Source organism: Sceloporus undulatus, chromosome 2, assembly GCF_019175285.1.
Source record: "Sceloporus undulatus isolate JIND9_A2432 ecotype Alabama chromosome 2, SceUnd_v1.1, whole genome shotgun sequence".
NCBI classification, from domain to species: domain Eukaryota; kingdom Metazoa; phylum Chordata; class Lepidosauria; order Squamata; family Phrynosomatidae; genus Sceloporus; species Sceloporus undulatus.
The window spans coordinates 311,063,509-311,090,309 of NC_056523.1; the positions used below are offsets into that span (position 1 = coordinate 311,063,509).

The window sequence follows — 26,801 nt, forward strand, 5'->3', positions numbered from 1 at the left end:
CAAGGGCCATCCAGATCAACTCCCCTCCCAAGCAGAAATACACAATCAAAGCACTCCCAAGAGATATTCGCAATCTAATTGTGAGAATGAAATTGACAATTAAAAGAAACAGGGGGAAAAAAGATTTGTGCACTGATTTCAAGCAACATCTTGTTGAACTTTAGAAGGCATTTTCTTACAAATTTATTTTGTGAAGAGATGAAAAAACATTAGTTGCTACAGTGTTATTTCAATCCCTGATTAAACATTTCATTGTTCCATTGGTTCTTGTAAAGTAGGGGTGGGAACTACATTGCCCTCCACATGCTACTGAGCTGCAAATCTTAGCATTCTTCATCATTATAGAAGGTGGTTAGGCTGCTGGGAGTTGCAGTTCAACATTTGGAGGACTGCAGAATTTCTACCCATATTTCGAAGCCCAATTCCAACATCTTCACAAGCTTCCATTCATTTGCAAGCAAAACAACTACATTAATTATACAAAATGGACTCTGAATTTGACCTCTACTTAATTTGAGAACATATAAAACAGCAGGGGACTGGGTAAAATTCAATTTCCAGTACAATACAGTGCTAAGATGAGATTACTGTCCAGCAAGGCTAATAATTAAAGTGGAAAAGGATCCAGCTATAACACTAGCCTAATGTGGAGAACCAAGGTCTTGGTTAAAACTCCTCTTCAGCATTTTTGCAGCGTGAACACTTCAATTGCTGCAGCCTCTCCACAGTTTCAGCTACCGTGCGTTCACCATGAACCTTGTTGTCTCTGGTGCGGATATTAACTGTTCCACTTGCCTTCTCTTTTTCACCAATAACTAAAAAACAGAACAGAAACAAAGAGGTTTTGAAAGAGCTTACTCTATTTTTTTTAGCATTCAAGCAGTAGATCTAACTACTAATATCATTATTGTTATTATGGTTTGTGAAGTCGAAGGCTTTCATGGTCGGCATCCATGGTTTTTTGTGGGTTTTTAGGTTGTTATTTTTTAAGGAATCAACACCTGAAATAATGATGCCACTCTACTTAGCATAAGGAACAAGGAACATATGGGATAATGTGTAATGTTTTGGATCATTTGATTAAGTGATGCTGGCAAGCTAAGAGAATGGTATGGAAGATAAAATAAGGCATTTCATATAAGGCTGCATTCACACTGCATAAATAACCCAGTTTGACACTACTTTAATTGCCGTGGCTCAATGCTATGGAATTCAAGGAACTGTAGTTTTGAAATGAAATGAAATGAAATTTTATTTATATACCGCCGTTCCCACGATCACGGCGGTTTACAACAGGTAAAATACAATACAATACAGTTTACAAGCAGCATAAAAAACTACATTACAGCATAATACATGTTTTGTGACACAGTTAGCCTTTTCTGTCCGAGAGCTCTGGTGCCACAACAAATTATAATTCACAGAATTCCATAGCATTGAGCAATGGCAGTTAAAGTGGTCAAACTGTACATTAAAAAGGATCTCAGTAAATTGTTGAAGAACCTGGCTAAAATTCATTATGGGACTTAGATCTAAATACCTATGACAGTAGGAAACAGAATTGAGCAGTTTCACAAGGCCTTAATTCAACAAGGAGCTGCCATGGTGTTACTAAATAGAGGAGCCAGCGAAGTGATTGTTGCACATGGAAACCGAAGCACATGAAGCACACTTGATACACATAGGGCAATGGCTAGGGACTGTCATTGTACACTGATAGAGTCCAATGCACATTGGCATACCACCTTGGTGTGCTGATGAGAATCGGTAAAGCCTGATGTGCATCTGGACACTGTTGCCAATGTCCTGATAGGCATCTTTGCAATTCACTAGGAGGGTTCCATACTGTTATGTGATTAGGCATGTGTAAAGTTATGCAACATAGACTGGGATGAGTAATTTTATTAAATCTCATATTCCAGTTAGCACTGAAATAATTTTCTGTAGGAGACAGTATTTTTCCCTAGGAATTTTCCAGGAACATTATTATTGTTATTATTTTACTTTCTTATTTTCTGCTTTTCTCCCAATATAGGGATTCAAGGCGGTGAGAAACAGCTGGGCAGTTGAGATCAGAGATACTTTAGCATACAGTGGGAAGTGAACTAGGTTACCCGTGCTCCCATTCTTTCTGATTCTGTCTGTTCTTATTGTGCTGTGATGCTTACAGTCAGACTGCATAAATTCCTATTAAAACATCTAAAGAAATCACAGAATCATAGAACTGGAAGAGCAGCTCTGACAGATGGTCATCCAGTCTGTTTAAAAACCTCCAAAGAAAGGGACTCCAGAAGGGTGTGTGTTCCACTTTTAAACAGCTCCTACTGTCAGGAAATTCTTCATTCTGACTTGTCACCAGGACAAGTATGGTCAGCCTCATTCGCTGAAATAATTAGCTTGTGGAAAAGATTCACTGTAAGGATGTTCATTTCCAGATTTAGTACCATAGTCATAGTTTTAATGGGTGCCTGACCTTCCTTGCACACTGTTTGCTTTTGAGAGCATGAGGACAAATACAAAATGTGTAGATCATACCATATAAGAGTGGCATAAACATGATCCCCTTTGACTTTCTCATTGTAAGTAAATGGCAAGCGGTAGCATGAAAAAGAGGATCAGGCCTCTACCACAACTTGGATAAGAAAACTGGCGAACACTAGATGTAAACACTAGTCATGTTTGGTGTTTATGTTTAAACAGGAATACTTGAATCAGAAAAAACAGAATGAGGAGTGTTCCAGATGTTTCTGATACAACACAGTGCCCAACATTTTATAGAGAGCTGAAAAAGACACAAAGCAAATTACTGAGAATAGACACAGACATACTGGAACCTTTCAGTTGGGCCACTTAAGGAGGCCTGGGGCCAATTTACTGGTTACTTTTTCTTATGGGAAAAGAGGACCAAGGACTTCCCCAGAGATGGCTCTGACATATATCAGATGAGTAAAAGCACTTGCTCCAGGTAATGAGGCAGCACAGATAAGCTCCAGAGGAAATTCTTTTACTTACAGATTGGAATGTTGCTGGCTAACTGAAAGCTTCATAAGATAACAAGTATCTAGGGCTTACACTCTCAAAAGAAACCTAAAGATAGTACAGGGCCAAATGAAATTTGATACACTAAAGTTCATGAACATTGACATTTTTACCTAAAATAAAGTTGTACTGTGCAATCTGAGCATTTCTTATCTTCTTGTTCAGTGTGCAGCCAGGGTCCACATCAATATCTACCATTAACCCAGCATCATGGAACTGCTGCTTCACCTTGAAAAACATCAATGTGACAGTTTTTAGGTTATGCATCCTTGGAGGGAAAGATTTCTAACCTCACTATGGAGTTTAGACTGCATTAAAACAAAACCTAAAAATTTTATTCCACAAAGACATAATTTAATAAACCACAGAGCTTGCAATTAAATTAGGAGTTAGACATTTGACACTGGAAAGATAAGTACTTTAGAATTTTTCCCCCTATATATCCAGACAAATGGAGAAATTAAGACAAATTTATGAACTGAAGTAGGAACTTTTCCAAGAATGTTTCAGTAAAGGTTAACTATTCATTTTTGAAACAAACACAAGCACATACTGACTTTCAACAACATATATACACTACAAGTACATACAATGAAGAACAAGTGAGAGACTTACAAATGACATGAACAAGATAGTGCCACTTATTGCCTATACAAGTCCAGGATGGGAAAAAGGTAGCATATGAAAGCATGTGGCCCGGGAATGGCGGTGGTTCCACCTGTTCTGAACGGGATCACGCTTCCTGTGAAGGACTCCGTGCGCAGTCTGGGGGTGCTCCTTGATTCATCGCTCCACCTTACATCTCAGGTGGATTCAACGGTCAGGAGCACCTGTTATCAGCTTCGGCTTATCCGCCAGCTGCGCCCATACCTGGCCCAGAGGGACCTTGAAACGGTAGTACATGCTCTGGTAACCTCTCGATTGGATTTATGCAATGCGCTCTACATGGGGCAACCCTTGTGCCATACCCGGAAGCTACAAATGGTACAGAATATGGCAGCCAGACTGGTCACTGGTACATCCAGGGCCAGTCATATTACACCTGTACTTAAAGATCTGCATTGCCTGCCTATTCGCTTCCGGGCGCAATACAAGGTGTTGGTTATAACCTATAAAGCCCTACATGGCTTGGGCCCAGGATACCTAGAGGACCGCCTCTCCCCATATAATCCGCCCCGCACCCTCAGAACATCTGGGCAGCAACTACTGAGGGTCCCAGGGGCTAGATTAGCCTCCACATCGAAGAGGTCGTTTACCATCATCGCCCCGACCCTCTGGAACGCGCTGCCCATGGAGCTCCGCTCGGCCACCTCCCTGGCCCAGTTCAGGAAGGAGTTAAAGACCTTCCTGTTCCAATTAGCATTCCCGGACACAAGTTCCAGCTAGTCCCCCCCCCTCCTCTGACAGCAGTGGTAAGCTGGCCAGAATGGGGTTTTATGAGGGTTTTAATTGTATTTTAATTGTATCTGTATTGTGATGGTTGATATGTTGTGCACCGCCCTGATTGTAAGAAGGGCGGTATAAAAATAAAATTTTTATTATTATTATTATTATTTATTATGTGAGATTCTAATGTGACTAAATATCATTATAACCTGAGCTCTTCTGAGTAGGAGAATATATATTATATAGATTAATTGCAGTAATTGTAACAATGACTGCATCATTAATGCTACAGTTAAATTAATTAACTGTTTTTTGTGGCTGCTAGGGACAAACAACACCTAACTCCTCTGACAGGAGAAACGTTTTCCAAAATTTTCATGTTTCTTAGATATCCAGGAGTCCAAACATCAGGTTCTATTTAGCTGAGGTCCACATCCAGGTCTAGGAAAATAAGCATTTACTTTAATCCTCTTCCAGCAGATGGGAGATTTTAGAGCCCCAGAGTCATATTTCTTGCAAAATTCATAGACCTAATCTTACAATGTAGACATGTGATAATATGTAGCTTCAACCGTTTTGAACAATGTCACTGAGTTTCTACCCTCTGCCATGTACATGTTTTATCAATGGACAAAACTATAGCTGGGGAAAAATTGTCCAAAAAATGTTCAGTATTTTATCACAGTGATACATCTTTGTTCCGTACAATGTAATGCACAGGGACAAAAAGTGTCCCATGCTATTTTGTGGGTGATGCAGAAAACTTGATGACAGCTGTATGAGGAAACAAACCCTTCTTCTGTTTAAAGGTGGGAGGCATGCTTACTTGATTATCTCTAGGAAGGACAAAACAGAAGGACTGACACCATGCGGGGCAGAGATGGCCATCAAGATAGTTTACCACACAGCAGCCAGAAACATAATTTGGGATTGCCCAGGACCAAAGAAGGATTCAAATAGAAACAGAGCTAGAAACCTTTGAACTATTCTCCAGTTAAACCATTCTTTACCACATAATCTGTAAAACAAATAGAGAGGCAGTGTATTCAGGACATGGAAGGAGAGGAACACTACCAAACTGCAAAAGTGCTTCACCATCACTGAGCTGAAGGAATATATAGAACAATTTTATCCTGTGCAATATTAGGATTTCCATGGGATCAGAAGATATCCCAGAAGTCACTCAGTGCAAGTTTTAAAATACATCTTTTTAAAGCCCTACCTTTTGCGCATATTCATCACATGTTGGTCCAACTGGTACCACCATCACCTGCTGAGGAGATAACCAGAGTGGCCTTGTACAAAAAGAGAAGCCAAGTAGAAGTATTAAAATATCATTATTAGACCCTGTAATGACAATACACATATGCACAAACATATATTTTGTTTTTAAAGCTGTGGCTACACCATCTAATAAACCTTTGATTCCCATCACTTTATAAGAGGTGATTAGAAAATGAACATGATGTGGTGTGTGCATACAGATAGTTGTTGTTGTGTGTCCTCAAGTTGTTTCTGATCAAATCTGGTGCCTAAAAACCCCAAACGCACTAGATCCCTTCTAATCTCGAGTGCTAAGCAGGGTCAGCCCTGGTTAATATTTGGATAGGAGACTGCCAGCAGATACCAGGTGCTGGTTGTTGTTGTTTTGTACTTTCAAGTCTTTCCGATTTAATTCCGGCGACCCTAAGGCCAACCTATCATGGTTTTTTCTTGACATGATTTGTGCAGAAGAGGTTTATCATTGCGTTCCTCCAAGGCTGAGAGCATGTGACTTACTCAAGAGTGGGTTTCAATGCTGAGCTGGGAATCAAACTCTGGTGTCCAGAGTTGTAGTCCAACACTCAAACCACTATGCCACACTGGCTCTCCATGTGGATTTGTAATTTACCGTATATACTCATGTATAGGTCTAGAAATTTTAGTTAAAAAATTGACCCCAAAAACCTAAGTCAACTTATCCATGGGTCAATGTTAAGTACCATACTCTAACTCTTACCGATAAAAGGAACCAGCCTCTGATGAAAGGCAAAAGCTTAATCTGTTTTGGAAGCACTGATTCCCCTCTATTCTCTCATCCATCCAGCCTTTAGTGTAAGCACAAACAGTGATGTCTGCTGGAATTCTGTAAGCTGTTTGGCATTGTTTCCCTTTGCTTCATTCTTTATATCCTTTACATCCATGGACTATGTTAAACTGGATAACTTTGAGTTTGTAAATATTGATGAAGCAGGCAAGCTTCTTGGAAGTGTAAGGAGGACAACATGCCCTCTCAATCTCTGCCCGTCATGGTTGACCGCCCAGGGAGGTGATGCAGTGAAGACACTACTACAGTCTATAATTAATGTATACTTTAGGGAGAGTAAATTTCCAGCCCAACTAAAACAAGCGGTGATCAAACCGCTTTTGAAAAAACCCTCCCTAGATCCCCTGGTAAGAAATAATTACAGACTGGTCTCCCTTTTACCATTCTTGGACAAGGTGATCAAAAGGGCAGTAGCTTTCCAACTCCAAGTTGTCTTGGAGGAAGCCGATTATCTATACCCATTTCAAACTGGCTTCAGGGCAGGATACGGAGTTGAGACTGCCATAGTCACCTTAGTCCAAGATCTCCGTCTGGGCATCGTCAGGGGAAGTGTGACCCTGTTGGTGCTCTTGGACATATCAGCGGCCTTCAATGCCATACACCATGGTATCCTTCTGGAACACCTGAGGGAGTTAGGTATTGGAGGCACTGCACGCCAGTGGCTCCATTCCTACCTCTCAGGCAGATTCCAGATGGTGATGCTAGGGGACAGCTGCTCTTCTAAAATAGAGCTGACATCTGGCATCCCTCAGGGTGCCATCCTGTCCCCCATGCTGTTTAACATTTACATGAAGCTGTTGGGCAAGATCATCTGGAAACATGGGGTACGGTGTTATCAGTACGCTGATGACACACAAATTTATTTCTCTATGTCTACGACTGCTGCAGTGACTAAGGATGGCATCTCTCCTCTGGATGCCTGCCTTGAGTCGGTAACGGGCTGGATGAGGGGAAACAAACTCAAGCTGAATCCAGAGAAAACAGAGGTTCTTGCAATAGGTACCTCAAGTCTGGGGATGGAAATTTGTCAACCAGTCCTGGACAGGGTCACACTTCCCTTAAAAGATGTAGTTCGCAGTTTGGGAGTACTCCTAAACTCGTCGCTACAATTGTCATCTCAAGTGGATGCAACAGCCAGGAGTGCTTGGTACCAACTTCGGTTGATATGCCAACTGCGCCCCTACCTGGACCAAAAGGACCTGGTACATGGGACTACCCTTGTACCAAGTTTGGAAGCTTCAACTGGTTCAAAATGTAGCAGCCAGATTGGTCACTGGTTCGTCCAGGTCTGACCATACAGTGCGCCTGTGTCATACGCGGGCACGTTTTACGCAGCTTTCAGCATACGCTGAAAACCGCATGGGGAGGAAAGGGCGGCATGTCCCATAGGGACGAATGGGGCACGCGCCTGTGGTGCACGCGCACCGCTGAGTGCATGAGCCCCATTCATTTAAATGGGGCTCGAGCATACGCAGAATTTGCTTTACGCAGGGGTGTCCGGAACGGATCCCCTGCGTAAAGCAATGGCAAACTGTATAAAACTTATCCTAAAATCTCTTCAACTGGCTGCTGATTAGCTTCCGGGCGCAATACAAGGTGTTGGTTATTACCTTTAAAGCCCTACATGGCTTGGGCCCAAGTTACTTGCGGGATTGCCTCTCCCTACAAAATCCACCCCACACTCTCAGAATAACTGGGAAGAATGTGTTGGAACATCAATCAACTAGGATCATATCGACTTCTCAGAGTGCCTTCACAACTGTGGAACTGTCTTCCGGAAGAGATCCATCGTATTACCTCCTTGGAGGAGTTTTAAGAGGGCACTTAAGATGGATCTCTTCCGGCAAGCTTACCCACCTGACCTTATGTAAGAGACACCTTCAGACCATTCTATGAATCTACTGCATTACCACTTGACGATGAGTTAGCTTTTTAAGATTAATTGCATTTTTATTGATGTATTTTTATATGTATTTTTTACTGATGTATGTGTTTTAGCGGACTGTAATCCTGCCTCAATCCATCTGGGAGAGGCAGTAAAAGATACAGAAATAATAATAATAATAATAATAATAATAATAATAATTATTATTATTATTATTATTATTATTATTATTATTATTATTATTTACATGCTGCTAAGTTTTACCCTTGACTTATCCATGGATCATATCAAAAGCCAGAATTTTGGCCCAAAAATCTGTCTTCAACTTATACATGGAGTCAACTTAAAGTTGAGTATATACGGTATTAGGAAATGCCTTACATTCCCTTACTTAGGCAAGACCCCTACATTCCTTAACTAGACCAGATCCAGTTTCATCACCTAGTCAACAAAGTGAGATGAAACCACTGTTTCTTGTGTGACAGGAAAATATAGTTTAAACAACCAGGACAGAAATGCTGAAGTCAGCTAATGAGAAGATGTGAGGTTGAAGGATGGAGTCCCAACAACTCAGTAAAAAATGTTTTTTTCAGTGAAAATAATTATGCCTAAATAGGCCTTTTCATACATCTCACAAAAAGTGTGTGCTTTAAAAAACAACAACATTCACACACTTTGCTGAGTCCACTTTCCCAAAGATTCATTTCTGTTTTAATTATTCCACTGGTCCCATTACAAGCAGAACAGCTAGTGTTGTAAGATAAGGAAGTCAAGAGTCTTAGACACTTGACAGCACATATGTCATATAAGTTAATGAAAAATAGAAGCAAAAGATTTTAACTTCTATGCATGATTCTACTGAAGGAACAGAGGACAGAAGGGGAAAGAATGAGCCCTGGTTAAGTGAGGATGACAGGAGACTAGACTTGTTCATATCATGGACAATCACTATTAAACTGATCAAAAACAGAACTAAAACACCTATTAAATACCATTTGCCGCCATAGTTTTCTGTCAGGATAGCAATCATCCTCTCCACAGATCCCAAGATGGCACGGTGTATTATGACTGGCCTTTTTTTGTCATTGCCATCATGGCTGGAAGATAAAATTTGATTATTAGAAAATACTCATAAAATATGGAGTATTACTTTTAATAAAATAAAAAATACTTTGAGCAAAATGAATAATACAATCAATGCATTTACCTTACATATGTGAGATTAAATCTTATTGGAAGCTGGAAATCCAGCTGGATTGTAGCACACTGATGGTAGCGTCCAATGGCATCTTTAATCTGAATGTCAATCTTTTTTGGGGAACGAAGAGGAATGAGATGAGACCCATGTTAACTACAATGCTCACATTCAGCACATTAAGATCATTTGAGAGACAATTTCAGGGTTTCATCTAAGTCAAACTGTACCTATATACACTTCCACCTCTATGATAGTTCCTTGCTACAGCCATGTCCATGGCTATTTGCCTGCTAGCCTTTTTATGGTACAACCGCAGACACCATAACTTTGTCATCAGTTCAGTGCTAAAGCAACTGTGCATCCTTTTAGCACAGTGACCAGCTAGGAAAAATGTATTACTCTGCTAAGAAATACAGAGGGCAAGTGGGTTACAGGGCTAGTTAGCAATCAAGAGGCTAGTATGCAAGGTGGCTTCCCTAGTCTATTTTGATTAACCTCTTCATGTAATATTTTCTAAGAGGATTTCTGGATGATTATATATACACATTTTTTACCACACATGATTATGCTGGATGGCTTTATACCCAAGGAGGATATGCTAGAAGATATTCAACTGGACATTTAGCGCAGTTCTCTTTTGATGCCTTAGTTGGTCTAGCCATCGCTCAGTATGATAAAAACGTGGACATGCACTCCTCTGTTCCATCATTCAAATAGAACTGACAGTGTTAAAATGTTATAAAACAGGCTTTTAATCTTCTAGTTTAAAAGGCATTAATTACACATTAAAACCTAATTCATGTAGTTACTCCTGACTATAGTAGAGCTATCATCATTGTATTGTTGACTCTCCTTTCAACAACTAACTTAATGGGTCTATCTAGTTGGGATTGATCTACAGGATTGTAGCCTAATTCTGATGACGTAAAGCACAACAACACTGGTCCACCCTTCAACTCTACATCCCTAAATGTGGAGTTAGATAACTAGATTGCCCACCAACTGTAAATGAAAGGGGATGTTTGCAAATCACCACCACACAGGAACACAGTACAAGTGTTCCAGTGTGCAATTTTTTCACAGCTAATACTTGTGAAACAAGTTACAGAAATGCTACTTCTCACAAAATGAAATAATTTTTCACTCAAAGGGTTACTTACTAACCTTCGGTCCATAGAAAGCACCATCCCCAGGATTCAATTCCCATTTTTCACCAAAGTCATTTAGGCTATTTTCAAGTTGCTAGAGGAAGATAATATTCAAGTTCAGTTGGTTTACTTTGCAAGGTTAAAATAGTTTCTTATTTTCTTCTTCACAGTACAGTTTGGACATTATCTAGCTGCAGAGGTACAGAATATTACCTAAATTCTTTGAGTACACTATTCAAAGTAAAAAAATCAAAATATCAATTCTGTAAACAAATATCTCGCTCTCGCCTTGTTATCTAGAATATCCATTAGTGATTTAGCTGTGTCTTTGCAATGTCTTACAGAAACCTAGGGTGCATCTATACTGCAGAAATAATGCAGTTTGGCACCAATTTAACTGCTATGGATCAAGGTAATGGAATTCTGGGATTTCTAGTTTTGTTAGATATTTATTCTTCTCTATCAGAGCTCTGGTGCCACAAAAATCCTACAAATCCCAGAACACAGCATTATTTCTGCAGTGCCAAAGCAACCCAAGAAACACCATCCTACACATAATCATGTAGTCAGAATAAGCAACATCATAACATCCTATATGATAGCATACATAATAGCTTTCCTCCTTGCAGCGCCTGAAAACTGTTTTGAGGGGCCCCAGAGCAGCTTTTTGGGAGGTACAGGAGGCCTGCAAGAAACAGTGGGGATCTATTCTTTATGGATGTCATTCTGCTGATAAACAGAGAGGGCACAATTTGGTTCTACCCCAAATCTTTGTTTCCCACAACTGCAAATTTGAAATGATCTGTTTTTTATTGTTTGAGACTTTCTGATTTGTGTAGCCACAATAGAAATGCATTCCTATTCAAGGGGCAGAAGTACACCTTTATGAAGTAAAACAAATGAACACATACAATTACAGTGGTACCCCGGGTTACGAAATTAATTCGTTCCGCGGTTAATTTCGTAACCCGAAATACCTTCGTAAGCCGAATTCCCATAGGCGCTAATGGAAAAATAGCTCTCTGCTGCCCTCCGGTGGCGGAAAATAGCGCCGCGGTTTTTTCGTAACCCGAAGAAACCTTCGTAAGCCGAAGCAATAAATCCCTATGGGATTTTTTCGTATCCCGAAAAATTCGTAACCCGGCGCATTCGTATCCCGGGGTACCACTGTACAAATCAAACTCATTTTAACAGCAACCTGTGGCCAAGAATTTAAAGGTTACCTTTTCAGCTTGATTCCACACTTCAATGTCTCCAAGGAACTTTTCAGGACGGGTGGAGAGATTGAGTTTGAAGGAAAAGCCAAACACATCATACACGGTACGCAAGAATTCCAGACAGTTTTTTATCTCCTCTTCAATCTGTACATGAAATAAAAACAGATGCAGGTGGAAGATTTCCATTTTTTTTAAAGGATATTGTCTGTGCCAAACATATATTGTCTTGTACCTGTTCCATGGCACAGAATATATGTGCATCGTCCTGCTGGAACCGCCTCACTCTGGTGAGTCCTGTAAGGGTCCCTGACAGTTCATTACGATGGAGAACTCCAAAGTCAGCCAGTCGCAATGGCAGCTCCCTCCAAGATCTTGGCCGGTGATCAAACATAAGGCTGAAGGAAATAAGGCATGTGTTTGAAATCCATTCAGGACTCTACTGTTATGAGAATGGTTTTTTGAACTGTCAAAAACTGTCTTGAACAATAAACGCTTACAAACCAGGAGCTGCAGAGTTTCTGTTTAGTATTACTATTCATAAAGAAATGTCACACTAGAACTATTTTCTTCTTACCAGAATTCCATTTCTGTATCACTTAGTCTCAATTTAAAAACTACTGACATTACAAACATATCCTAAGATCCACAGCATTCTCACTGTGAAATGTCACAACCTGATTGAAAGCTTTCTTTAGAACATCATACTGGCATATTATAGTGGATGTGTGCCACTGGAACATGAACTGTCAGTAACTCTGCCAATTTATATAATTTCTACACAGAACAAAAACAGGACATTGCTTCATATTAGGGGAGGAGATAGCCAAGCCTGGGTCCAATGGATATTTTGGTGCCAGTCAAACACAGCTTAATAAATAATAAATAATACAGTGGTACCTCGGGATACGAAATACCCAGGTTACGAAATTTTCGGGATACGAAAAAATCCCATAGGAAAACATTGTTCCGGGTTACGAATGTTTTTTCGGGTTACGAAAAAACTTTTGGTGCTTTTTTCGGCTTTTTCGCACGGAATCGCGGCTTTTCCCCATTAGCGCCTATGGCAGTTCGGCTTACGAAGGCTTTTCGGGTTACGAACGGTGCCACGGAACGAATTAATTTCGTAACCCGAGGCACCACTGTAAAATATTTATTTCTAGCCCGCCTTTACAATGATCAAGGCGGATTACATACACATGCCAGTACAGCATACCAATACAATATAAGACACAATAAAAACAGCAAAAACTTTACATTAAAAATTGCAGTAGCAATTACAAATTACAAAATCTAGCTAGCTCGAAATACTACAACAAAAACAGTAAGAGAGGGAAGGGCTACATCGGGGAAAGCTAGGGAAAAGCCTGTTGAAACAGGTAAGTTTTTAACTCCTTCTTGAACTGGTCAAGAGAGGTGGCCGAGCGGAGCTCACCGGGAAACAAGTTCCAGAGCTTTGGGGCCAAGATAGAGAAGGCCCTCTGCGTTGTCATGGCATATTTTGAGTCTGGAACTCTCAAGAGTTGCTTCCCGGCCGATCTGAGAGCGTGGGGCGGATTATATGGAGAGAGACGCTTCTCCAAGTACCCTGGGCCCAAGCCATTTAGGGCTTTATAGGTAATAACCAACACCTTGTATTGCGCCCGGAAGCGAATAGGCAGCCAGTGTAGATTTTTAAGTACCGGTGTTATATGGCTGGCCCTGGAAGCTCCAGTGACCAGTCTAGCTGCCATATTCTGGGCCAGTTGCAGCTTCCGAGTTTGGTACAAGGGTTGCCCCATGTAGAGCGCATTACAGAAATCCAAACGAGAGGTTACCAGAGCATGTACCACTGTTTCAAGGTCCCCCCGGCCCAGGAAGGGTCGCAGCTGGCGTATCAACTGAAGTTGATAACAGGTGCTCCTGACCGTCGCATCCACCTGAGATGTAAGGTGGAGTGACGAGTCCAGAAGCACCCCCAAACTGCGAACGGTGTCTTTCAAGGGGAGCGTGACCCCATTCAGGACAGGTGGACAAACATCCAATCCCGGGCCGGGGGAGCCTATCACAAGCACTTCCGTTTTCTCTGGATTCAAACTGAGTCTGTTTTCCCTCATCCAGCCCATTACCGAGTCCAGACAGGCATCTAGAGGAGAGATGCCATCCCTGGTCACTGCATCAGTCGGAGACACAGAGAAACATATTTGAGTGTCATCAGCGTACTGATAACACCGCGCCGCGTGTCTCTGGATGATCTCTCCCAGCGGTTTCCTGTAAATGTTAAATAGCATGGGAGACAGAATGGCTCCTTGAGGGACACTCGATGTAAGGGCCCTCTTATCAGAGCACACGTCTCCCAGCTGCACCATCTGGAATCCACCCGAGAGGTAGAAATGGAACCACTGGGGTGCAGTGCCCCCGATTCCTAACTCCCTCAGGCGTTCCAGAAGGATACCAGCTTAGGGAATGTTATGAAGGGGGGCCTAGAAAAGATACAAAATTGAGGTTTTGTCTCTGACAGAAGGTAGATAGGAAAAGGATGGCATAGAGACAGGCCAGTAAACCAGGAACAAGAACTAAATAGGGTTTTGGGGAACTATGAGTTCAAAGACCCTATAAGTCTGGAAAATCAGTACGTAAAAGGGATCTTGTAGCACCTGAGACTATGGAAAGAAAGAAGCTGGTACCATGAGCTTTCATAAACTTGAGTCTATTTCCTTAGATAAATTTAGGGATTAATGTGTGATCTGCATAAATTTTTACTTCTTTATTCTTGTTTAAAACTGTATCTGGCTGTTCCTGTTAGGTTTTGACAGTCTGCTCACACTTACCACAGTGAACCCACTAAACGACATATTTATTGGTTCATATAGGGATCACCTTGAAGCCCAAGTACCCAATTCAGGGAAGATTCTTGATGGAAAGGAAAGTGACAGAACACAAAGGTTATGGAACTGTGGGGCCAGCCTGGGAAGGGGATTTGTTGTACTCGAGTACCCTCAAGAAGCATAATGATGGGCTATTTCTACAAAACCTGGAAAACATTTTCCCCATATTCTTTCCCCTTCCTGAATACTTCCAAGAATATTTTAATTATTGCTTTTTTCCTGTTTGAGCTACAGGCCAGAGACACAAAAATCGATGTATAGAAGCAGCACTTGGTTAAATCCAATCAACTGAAATTCAGAAAGCAGAAATGGCAGAAGGTGTAATAGTAAGAGTAAACTGATACGTATCTTCTTAGTTCTCTGCCATACAAAGACTTTGTTATTCAGTTCATACAACTTTGCCTTATTGCTTAGGTAACAAAGCAAAGTTAAAATAGAATGAATGATCTGCCAATAGTGTATTGCTCTGCTTATATTGTAAACAGTACATTTAATTCTGCAACCTTAGCTCAATAATAATTTATTAAAGAAGAAGAAAGTGAGATAACATGAAAGCTGGTCCCAATTTGATATTAAGTCAGTACCAATGTCCAGGGCAGTTCATTGGCTTCAGAGCAAAGAGTTCTTTCTCCACCTCAAAGGAAAACATGTTGTCACTGTAATGCTGCCAATGTCCTGATGTCACCCAAAGTTTGCTGTTGTAGACATTTGGAGAAACAACCTCCTGGAATCCCCGCTTTCGATATTCACTCTGAAAAAGAAGATCTAAAAATCAGAAACTTAAGGAAAATAAACTAATAGAATCTGATTATTGATTCCATTCCCTAAACAGCTCTTTTACATGCACTGCTAGAAAAATGAGCCATCCACTCTTCTACTGCCTAATGCTTGACAAGACAATGCAAAGGACCAGACATATTAACGTTTTTATCATGGGGCAACATGACTCGCTGGAAAAAATGATAAAACAGAAAACAGTAGAAGAGGCAGATCATATTAGAGATGAATTTATTCAATCAAGTAAAGCACAGGCCTGAGTTTACAAGACCTGAGCAAGGGTACTGTTGACAGGGTGTCTTGGCTATCTCTTATTCATAAGTCAAAGCCAACCTGGCAGCAAATGACAAATTACCTTGCTTTCTCCTAGTAATACACAAAAGAAAGGAATGTGTGGGCAAGAGAAAAAGTGAGCTCCACTGGCACAACTGATACAACCATAGATGATGTCTCATTACAATATGCTCTTTGGTGCCAGTACATCATTGTCTTCGTCGTCGTCGTCGTCATCATCACAGTACAGACTTGAGCATCCATGGATTCTGGTATCCACGGGTGTCCTGGAACCAAACCCCAGCAGATACGGAGGGCCCACTGTACTCTGATTTTTTGCAAACTTTAAAAGGCAGCAAAAATAACTTTTCAAGTTATACTAGTCTACTCTCCTGGGGTGGGTGGACTAGTATACCTGGATAAAGTTATTTCATAAATAAATATTTTTTACTAGTATAAAAATAATAGCACACTTTCCACGACTAGTGAGTTCTGGTGTGTAACAAGTTGTAAAGGCCTGTACAGAATTACATCGGCCAAATGCAAGGCAATCAGCATTGCCACCGAACTAGAACCTCCACAAAAGAATTGTACACACAGTACTTTCCATTACCAGAAGAGCATTTTCAAGCCTCTGTGCAAACTGAACCTGTGCCTTGACTTACCCTGATGAATTCTATAAGTGTATTATAAATATAAGCTCCCTTCGGTAGGAAAAAACAGCTACCAGGACTGAGTTCATGGAAGAAAAATAATTCTTGATCCTATTGGGAAGAAAGAAAGAGAAAATCAGTTTTCCTTCCTGTATACAACTAAAATAATTATAAGTGCAGTTCTTACCTAACAATGTATTGTTTGCTATGCAATAACTGCTATGCAAGCTCATTCTAAAACAATTTGCAGCACACACTTCTCAAACACGCTTGCCTAAGGAAGTATGAATAGCAGGAAAAAAATGAAAAATGGTAGGACATAAAAGATGAGAAAATATATATTTCAGATTTCATCACAACATGAAGAAAAAGGCATAAGTGCCAAAAAGACGAAAGGAAAACTCAAAATAATTATGAAGAATATTAGAGACACTAGTGACAAAAAATTAGTGCTACATTTATTCTGTTTACTGACATGATAACAGGACACATTATGCCTACATAACAGTTTTGTGGTATATGATGCCCTGGGGTAGTTGTTTTCACCCCATGGAAGTTACTATCTTTCTTCATGCAACTTCAGTGGTAGACTTCAATCAGGTTTTTAATTAATTGCCTTTGGCCACCATTAAGGAAGAAGTACAGCAATAAAAGTGTAATGGTAGTCTGCACACAAATCTATGAACAGTTATTTTATGTAGCAAAGAAATAAGAAATTTTTAAAAAATCAGCCATATTGCTTTGAGTAAAATACATTTAAATATAAAAATAAGATCTTAAATATTTTCAACATTCTTATATATACATAAATTAGCTTAATGCTCTTTGGTAAACTGAACTATTTTCCCTCTTCTCATATACCCTATTCAGGGCCATGCTATGAAAAAGTTAGTCTCACCCGTCCAATTTTTCTGTGATCTCTGTTCTTTGCCTCCTCTTGGAACTTCTCCCAGTCTTTTAGCATTTTTGCATCTGGGAATGAAATTCCATAAATCCTCTGCAAGCTTTCCATATCAGATTTCCCTTCCCAATATGTTGAGGAATTCTGGAATCATAAGGTTTAAAAAAATGTTGCTGTAGAATTATAAATTTTACAAGGCTAAAAAAACCTCTGAGTTTAAAGTTCTGTATTTGTTACAATTGCAAATGATTTACATATCTTATGCTATTAAAAAGCCAACTGCAGTTAAGTAATCTTGTTATGGAGGAAAACATTAGCATAGCTTTTAAAATGTCATAATGAATACAGTAGCAAGTTCTAAACAAGCACTGGGATGGGTATGGCATATATCTGAAAGCACCCCTAAACTTTAGCTATCACCACAATGTGACAAATACAAGAAAATGGACCTAAACCAGAGAAACAAAGATGGCCAATTTAGAGCCCATACAGACAGGCCAAAATAAAGAGCTTCGGGTCACTTTGGAGGTATGCTGTTTAAATGACACACACATCTTAAGAGGCCAGAAGCTGTGATAAAGCCACGCTCTAGTCCTAAGGACAGGAGTGCAGCTTTGATACAGCTTCTGGCCTCTTAAGATGTGTGTGTGTCATTTAAACAGTATACCTCCAAAGTGACCCAAAGCAGCTTTATTTTGGCCTGCCTGTATGGGCCCTTAAATATGATTTATTGTGCATTTAAGATCCACCAATTTTAATGAGGCCTAGGCATCTGTTGAATACAACAGCTAGCATAAAAAGCCCTGCGTCACCCACTTGTTTTTCTGAATTAACATTCATTTGAGTTACAATCCAAGGGGCCAATTAGCTTTTCTTAACTGCAATGATTTCAAGTTAATTTGGTATGTTTGAAGCAGTGCACCAACTCAAAGCAACTGAAGAAATCACTCTTCTTTAATGAAATGAGGTTATGATTAGGTTTTTTAAAAAACTCCAGAAGATCCCACCCTGAATAATTTTATCCCACGTGTCTGTACTTCTGTTATACATGCAGCAGAGAGTTCAATTTCTTACCTTATGGATTTTTAATGCCTTTATTTTACCAGTATGTCTTACATGAGGTCCCCTGCAAAGATCAATCAAAGGGCCACACCTAAAATACAAGAATAGTTACTGAACTCCTGAAATAATGCATGTCATTAGCTTCTAGAAGATTTGAGTCTGATTTGACTTTTACCTGTACACAGTAGTGGTTGGCGTTGTGACCTTTTCATTCAAGATCCGACATTTGAACTTGTTGTACTGTAAGAAAGTTTTTAAAAGCACATTTAATTCTATGCCAGTTTAAGATCTAATATATATGCTTATGCTTATCTTCAAGTGCCACAGAATACATAAGGCCAAAGTATTAAAGTAATGAAAAAGTCATTCCACAGGGACATAATTATTTCTCTCTCCCACAGTCCAACCATCTTAAAAACATGTGTCCAAGTAAAAGTAATTGGCTCTGTGACTGTGTATTTCACCTATGTGATCCTCAGTCCTAGATGAAATCTTCATTTACCTTGACCTTAAGGAAAGCAGCAGTGTAGTGCCTATAGATTCTTTACACCATGGGATTTTATGACACTATGGTCATGCAGGACCTCTATAGCAATTGGAGTACAAATTATGAAACTGAGCAACAATGCCAAAAGCCATCTATGCTCTCACACCATAAGATTTTAGAAACCAAGAAACACAGGGGATGTGAGATTAAGTAAATAGTACTTGTGCTTTTTACTTTTTTCAAAGCATTAGCCACTCAGTTTTATACATCCTATGATAAACCCTATTTGAGAACTAATCTCAATAGAAAGAAAATAATTTGAACAGTTTAGATCCCATATTCAATCTATAGTATCTTTAGTTAAGGAGTTTGAGGTAACAAAGAAAATGATAAATTCCTCCCAAGAATTCTGAACTGCTATCTACTTATAACACAGTCTGGTAAAAGAGAGCTGGATAAACCAATAGGGCATGATCAGAAAATTACAAAGATAAGATATAACTAAAACTACTGTAATAAATACAGTCTATATGAACCTATGTGAATACCTTAAACATTTCAAGTAAAGTTTCCTTCTTAACTTCTAGTCGCTCAAAAACTTGCTTCTCCTTCATAATTTTCTTGCACAATGACTCTAGAGCAGGAAAATCATTGCTAGAGACACCCCTAGAAAAGACATAAACATGGTCAGGACTATGCTTGTTGTCTACCAAAGTTTTACTGTTTTTCTGTTCATCACACAAAAAAGCAGTCTTCTAGAGGAGTTCTCTTTAGGCAAAAATGAACTGGGCACCAGGTGAAACAGTCAAAGAATCTGCATCATTAGACTGACCAGTCATCCTGATAGTATGGAAGATGGCAGTCTATGATTTTATCTAGTTATATATGCTTTCTTCATAGTTAAAACCTCTCTCAAAGTGGCCTCTAAAGAAAAATGAAAAAGACAAACTTCAAATCATGAAATCATTCATAAGAATCAGCTCTAAATCAAATTTTAAAATGTCCAGGCCAGTAAAAATATTCAAAAGCAATCAATAAGTGCAACTTAAGTCAGCCAAGAATTTTATACGCACAATACTGGAAAGAAGCAAATATACCATTAGTAGAAGAATGGATAATTAAAATGTACAAAGCTAGAAATATGGATGTACTGGCAACTTTACTACAAGGGAAATCCAAAGAAAAATCAGAAAAAGAATGGAATTGTTTAAAGATATATGAAGAAAAGGTAAAAATAATAAGTTGATAAATGTATTTGTATAGGAATGATTAGAATACAACCACGTGAACAGGATAAATATAAGTTAAATAATAGGAATGACAGTTGATCTACAAAATGCTGGATTAACCAACTGTATAGGAAGAAAAAAACAGGAAATACTGATATCAAGAATCATGTAAATATGTAGATAGTTTATGTGTGTTAGCTAGTTGTTGACACAATGTATGTTTGTTTGATATTTGTTTTATGTTGTACTGTTCGGTGTTTGTTTCTCCCTTTTCTCTTTCCTACTTTTTTCTGTATTATAATATTCTAAATAAAATTTTAAAAAAATAAAATAATAAAATAAATGTATTTTTTAAAATTTTATGTATTAAAATATTTATATCTTACCCTATATCCAAAGGTTAGAGGGCAGCTTACAGTAAAATCAATTTAAAACAATAAATAATAAAAATACTTTTGAAAAGTCTAAAAATATATTAAATCACTTACCAATTAAAAACCAGACAATTTAAAACCCGTTAGACTAATTTAAGATAATGCATATGCGTAGCATGGATAAAATCAATTAGGTCCGAAGGCTTTAATAACAAATCAAAATTTGACTTGAGGCTAAACTGACACCAACGCTGCCACCAACCAGGCATTCAAGGAGGGGACATTCAATAACTGGGATGTCACCACAAAGAAGGCTCTTTCCCATGTCCTCCAACAATGTATTTTCCCTACCAGTGGAACACAAAAGAGCTCCAATAGATCTAAATTCCTGAGCAGGCATTTAGAGATATAAGTGCTTCCTCAAGTATGGAGATCCCAAACCATTTAGAGCTTTAAATGTTAACACCAGTACCCTGAATTCAAATCATATGCATATTGGCAATTGCTAAAAGACTGTAAAAATTGAGCCTGAGAATCCACAAAGAAATGTACATTATACAAAAGTGGACTCATACCTAAAAAGGCCCTTTAGTCTCATTCAGCCCAGGTTTTGCAGGCTATGCTACAAGACAACAATCCAGAAACTTAACATTAAAGCACAAAAAATCTCACCCATCTTCCAAGAACATATCATAATAAAATCCATTCTCTATTGGTGGACCATAACACAAACAACCACCATATATTCTTTCCATGGCTTCGCCCATTATGTGGGCACTTGAATGCCAATATACCTGGAAAGAGGGAAACAAGAGAAACAGAGTTATCAGGCTGGTACAACTATGTTGCAATCCAGTACCAATTTTCTTCTCCATAGAGTTCCCAAGAGCTGAACAGACTGGCCAAAAAAAAAAAAGCACAATGCGCATCCCCAAGCCGCCAGAAGGCTGCCATGAAGCTGCCCAAGCACCTACACAGCAGCAGCGTTGCAGCCTTGCAGCGTTTAGATGTCACAGTGGCAAAAGCACCTTTTTCCAGCACAAAAAGGAGCGGGGCCGTGGCATGCAGTTCCCACAGCTCCGATCTGGCACTCAAAGGGGTGGCAGCAAGCTGCTCCTTCGAGGCTGTCTGTTTTGCCCCTATGATACCTAAACATCCCAGTCTTCTGGTGTTCGTGTTATACTACTTAGCATTTTAGTGCTAACGTCTGCCTTGTTGAATAACAAAGTCATAAAACTGATTTATCGGTTAAACAAGAAACTTGAAAGTGTTATTCTTGATAAAGTTACACCCTCTTTTTTCACATCTTCCCTGTGAACACCAGCAAGTTGGGAGCTGAAGACCTGGTGATAAAATGAGTGACCCCACCTTCCCTTCACAATTAGGATTTTGAACCCCCAGAGAGGGCAAATCTCTGCTGTATTTGAATATAGAAAATGTGGACAATAATCTGTTATCTATTCATGTTAATTTTAGTTTTAATGCTGAAATACAGCATGCATTGGAAAGATTCATAGTTAACTCAACAGCTGTTACAAAATGACTAAGGCGGGATACAAACCGCCGCTTTGCGGCGGTCTGCCGCCGCCGCCGGTTAGTCTGCAGGGGAGCCGGAGCCTCCACACGGCGCGGCTCCCGTGCAGACAGAAAAAGAAGCTCCAAAATGGAGCTTCTTTTTCAGTCGCGTTTGCGACGTAGCGAGGCGCCAGGGGCGCACTCGCTACGTCACAAGGGACGCGACGCGTACGGACGCTCAGCGTCTGATACGCAAAGATGGCGCCGGCCATGTAGAAGGGCCGGTGCCATCTTGTACGGACGGAGTCCGTACTAGGCCCAGGGGCGTCTATAAGAGACGCCCCTTTTTTAAAATGGGACGTCCTCCGGACGTCCCAAATGACAGTATAGAAAGCCCCTATATACAACCTGGAATGGATTTCCAATACAAGTTGTACCTCTCAGGCCCCTGCAGTTACTAGAGAGAGGAAACTGGAAATTAGTCTGTAGCGCTCACTTTCTAGCTACAAGTTACTGCTAGTTGGGTTTTAAGGCAGGGAGGCCTTATAAAGGTTCTTTACCAGAAATGTCTCCTGACAATAACAAAAAATGCATAACACAATGTTTGCCTGTCTAATCTTGGATCAACCCTGATTAGTATTTGAATGGGAGACTGCCAACAAATACCAGGTGCTACAGGCTAGATTTCAGAGGAAGGAACTGACAAAACCACCTCTGAGTATTCCTTGTCTAAAAAAACCCTATGAAATTATTGTAATTGCCATATGTCAACACATAATACACATACAGAGGTTTGTCAATAAGTCTTCCTCCGTTAAGTAAGCCATGCATATTTGTGTGTGTCTTTGAGTTGCCTGTCGATTTCTAGTGACTCCACCAATTTCTCAGGGTTTTCTCAGCCAAGGAAGAGTCATAGGGGGGTTGCCACTGCCTCTGAAATACAGGCTACAGCACCTGGTATTCCTTGGTAGTTCCCCCATCCAAGTACTAACCAGGCCTGACCCGACTTAACTTCCAAGAACAGACAAGATCTGTTAATCACTAAAATTGAGTGTATAGATTACCGCTTGTGCATCTTCATCATCAAACTTTAGTAGTTCCAAGGTACAATCGTGTTCCAAAGGACGATCTAGATCCCATACCACTTTGTTCACTCGAGCAATCACAGTGTTGTCTGCTAAACCTTGACTACAAATGCAAAATGAACAGGCATGTAAATGGTCTATATACAATAAGAAACAACTGATGTCTTCAGTCACGTGTATGTTACAAAATGTTGCCCACCCTAATGAACTCCTAGATCAATGAAGCAATAAATAGCTTCCTGCCAAAAATTATTTTTCAAAGAGATGTCTACAAATGTGTGTGTGTGTGTGTGTGGAGGAGGTCTTTTGAGCTTTCTTCTGATAGTGAATGCATTGTTCAGGGCTTGTTTGCAAACTCAGTAATTCCAATAAGTTTCTCTTTGCTGCAAGCACCAGAATCCTGTATGGAAGATGCATACAGACAAGAACAGTAGTTACGATGCTATCAGGTGAATTCCAACCTGACCCTTCAAATCTCCACTTACTGGAAACAGCTGCTGCAATCGACAAAGATCTCTTCCTCTGCCACCCTAAAAACAGCTGAATGCCATTTAGCAGGAGAGGAAAAGAGGCTTCTAGCATAATAATCAAAATTAAATGCACACACTTGTAAGACGAATGTGTGAGTTCTGACTTAAAACCAGGGCTGAAGAACCGAAGAACCAAGGGATTGTGCTTTAAACATAGCTAAAGGACCAAACAAGATGGTTCCGCGCAAAGCATTGATGTGACGAAGGTATTTGGCAACTGAGGCGAGGAAAGTCTGAAAACTTGGAAGCTGAAGTGGGGTGCCGTCCAGGTGTGATGAACTATGACTGGGAAGAACCTTATCTCCTGAGTCGCCATGATGAGGAACTGACAGGACAATGGAGAACTTTGAACAAAACGAGTTGCTTTGAACACGGACTGATCTGAACAACCTGTCTGTCCTCCCAAAAGAGGAAGTTGAGTAATGGGCTGCAATATTGCAAGACTTCAGCAGCCAAGAGCCAGAGAGAAGAAAAAGTATAAAGACCCTGGACTTTCATCTCCATTTTGTTGGCATCTACCGCGGCAACGGTGTCATCCCCAGCCTTCGAGAACAAATGATCAATGTTCGGCGGAAGGAAAGTGTGTGTGAGTATTGTATGAATGTGTGAGTGAAAGAGCTCTTGATAATCAATGTTTGTGTTACTTGTGTGATTCAATAAATGTTACATGCATGGTGTTTAAAACCAAATTTGGTGTCTCAATGTCTTTCTCAGCCTTGCTGTGAATAGGTCCATGGAGGGAGAGGTTTTCATTTCACGCTCTCAGGATAAACAGGTTGCCCTTACAATCTTGGGCATAACACACTTGCAATCCTTAGATGCAGTTGAATCCTCCAAGAACAAGCTCACCTGATGCCACAGGCAATTTGGTATGGCGTTGTCTTCCAGGACTCAGCATCAACTTGTTTGCCATCTGGTAAGGTAACTTTAATGGGCTGGCTTTCTTTAGCAGCTCGTTCTGCCAAAAGGGCCTCATGCTCGGCTTTAAGTTTATGGTACACTTCAAGGCGCTGGTTAATGTAGTCTGGCCAAGGACTCAGCTGCATTGAAACAAGAAATGGTGTTAAAAGAAAATTCTGTATTGCACTTGGCAATAAAGTGCCAGGAAAATCCAGGCAATGTACTGCCTGGTAAACAGTTTCAAGATTTAAACAATTTAATGTACAATCTTTAATGTTTGCATTAAATGAAGTATGGCCATTTACCTCTGAGCAGCCACCATTGCCAGTTCCATCCTTGCTTTTCTTCTTTCCTGGCTCTTTCTTTTTCTCTTCAGCAGCTACAATCTAAAAGAAAAAAAAGCTGCTAAGCCACGTGCTTCATAGTGTCATGATTAATATTGCTAAATGAATCCATGTTCTGCTGAGACACTGCGAGAATGTCAGAAGAAGTTTTTATGAAGAAATTGATGAGTAGCAAATTTAATTTTCGGCACCACCATCTCAGTGCCATTTGTTTTACTAGCACAATCATCTAAGATAATATTTAAAACTCCTAGTCTGAGTGACTGCTGCGGTTCTGCAACGGCCATGAAACAGGAGATTTCCACCATTACTCTACTTTCAGTCTCTTCTGGCAGGCTTATCCAGACGATTTTTAAATTGTGGATTTTAAATGTGGATCATTTCAATATGTGTATATACTATTTCTCAATTTAAAACGATGTGAATTTTAACAGATGAGTTTTAACTGATGTTGTTTATCTGTTCATTGTTCTTGTTTCCTGCCTCGATCCATGGGGAGAGGCAGGTAAGAAATTATTATTATTATTATTATTATTATTATTATTATTACTACTACTACTACTACTACTACTACTTCAGGAAATATCCAAAGCTGTCACCTTGAACCTCAAGCGAATTTTTAAAGAAATGTGCTTCTAGTAACTGGTGATTCGAAAGCACCTACAGTGAGACCTTGGTATCCGCTGGGATTTGGTTCCAGGACCCCCAATGAATTCCAAAATTCATGGGTGCTCAAGTCTCATTAAATGCAGTAGCATAGTGAAATGGTACCCTTTATTTTTAAAAAATGGCAAAATCAAGGTTTGCCTTTTGGAAGTTATATAATTTTTTGAATATTTTCAAACCATGGATGTGGTCTCAAACTGGATTATTTCTGCAATGTGTTTGGGGCCAAAGAGTCCAAAGGGCCGACTGTACACACACACATTTCACATGATGTATGGAACTGTCAAGAGTGCAAATTTCCCTCCATCCATTACAGTGCGGTCCTTAGGGTCGCCGTAATTAAATCGGAAATGACTTGAAGGCACAAAATGACAACACTTGGTATCTGTTGGCAGTCTCCTATCCAATTATTCACCAGGGCTGACCCTGCTTAGCTCCCAAGACCAGAAGGGATCTGATGCCAGTTTAGGGTCTTAAGGGACCAGACTGGATCTTCAAGATGTATTTGTTAATTTTGAAGCATATTGTGCCTTCAAGTCCCCTGTTTGAAACCCCCATGAAGTTCACAGGCTTTTTCCTAGGCAGGAAGTATTTTGTGCCTTCCTTTGAAATCTAGCCTCCAACACACCTGTTATCCATTGGCGGTCTCCCATCCAAGAACTAATCAGGGCTGACCCTGCTTAGCTTCCAAGACCAGATGGGAGCTGGTGCCTTCAAGGGGTCTTAAGGCGCCAGATTTGATCTTTAGGGAAGATGTCTTTAATTATTATTATTATTATTTATGTTGCTGGTGACTTCCAGCATGGCAGGGGTTGGATTTGATGGCCCTTGAAGTCTCTATGATTCTATGCATTTAATTTTGATTATGCCCATTGAAGTACATGTACTCCACATCTCCAGGTCCCCTGTTGAATTTATGGCCACCTCATGAATTCCATGGGGTTTTCTCAGGCAAGGAAGACTCAGAGGTGGTTCTGCCAGTTCCCCCCTCCGGAATAAAGCCTCCAGCAGCTAGTGCCCATTGGGCGGTCTCCCATCCAAATCCCAACCAGGGCTGACCCTGTTTAGCTTACCTGCTGCTCTTGGGGCGCCTCCATTTTTTCAAGTGAGGTGACAGCAGCAGCCCCCTGGAATGCTCAGCCTGATCAGAGCCACAACGCGCATGCGCCGACAACTGATGCA

At 40.1% G+C, this 26,801-nt stretch overlaps 1 protein-coding gene across 1 annotated transcript; it reads right to left on the minus strand.

Annotated features, from left to right (window-relative positions):
- Positions 1–54: 54 nt before the first annotated feature.
- Positions 55–26,801, minus strand: TARS1 (threonyl-tRNA synthetase 1). Its single transcript, XM_042453627.1, has 19 exons — positions 26,693–26,801; positions 24,915–24,995; positions 24,559–24,749; positions 23,159–23,282; positions 21,252–21,373; positions 19,525–19,642; positions 18,665–18,729; positions 18,502–18,580; positions 17,425–17,571; positions 16,539–16,637; positions 15,408–15,574; positions 12,192–12,354; positions 11,966–12,103; positions 10,759–10,836; positions 9,604–9,704; positions 9,389–9,493; positions 5,648–5,720; positions 3,153–3,267; positions 55–815 (listed from the first exon to the last, which is right to left on the minus strand). Exons 1-19 carry the CDS (start codon positions 26,714–26,716, stop codon positions 667–669), a joined length of 2,139 nt encoding a protein of 712 aa, XP_042309561.1. The 5' UTR covers positions 26,717–26,801; the 3' UTR covers positions 55–666.

Bases quoted from the DNA above. Each gene is read 5' to 3' on its own strand.
- TARS1 (XM_042453627.1), bottom strand. From the start codon at position 26,716: ATGGAGGCGCCCCAAGAGCAGCAG. The intron at 23,283-24,558 runs GTGAGCTTGTTC...TTGCATTTGTAG, and splicing joins CAAATTGCCTGTGGCATCAG to TCAAGGTTTAGCAGACAACA. The intron at 816-3,152 runs GTAAAAATGTCA...TCTGTTTTTTAG, and splicing joins ACAGTACAACTTTATTTTAG to TTATTGGTGAAAAAGAGAAG.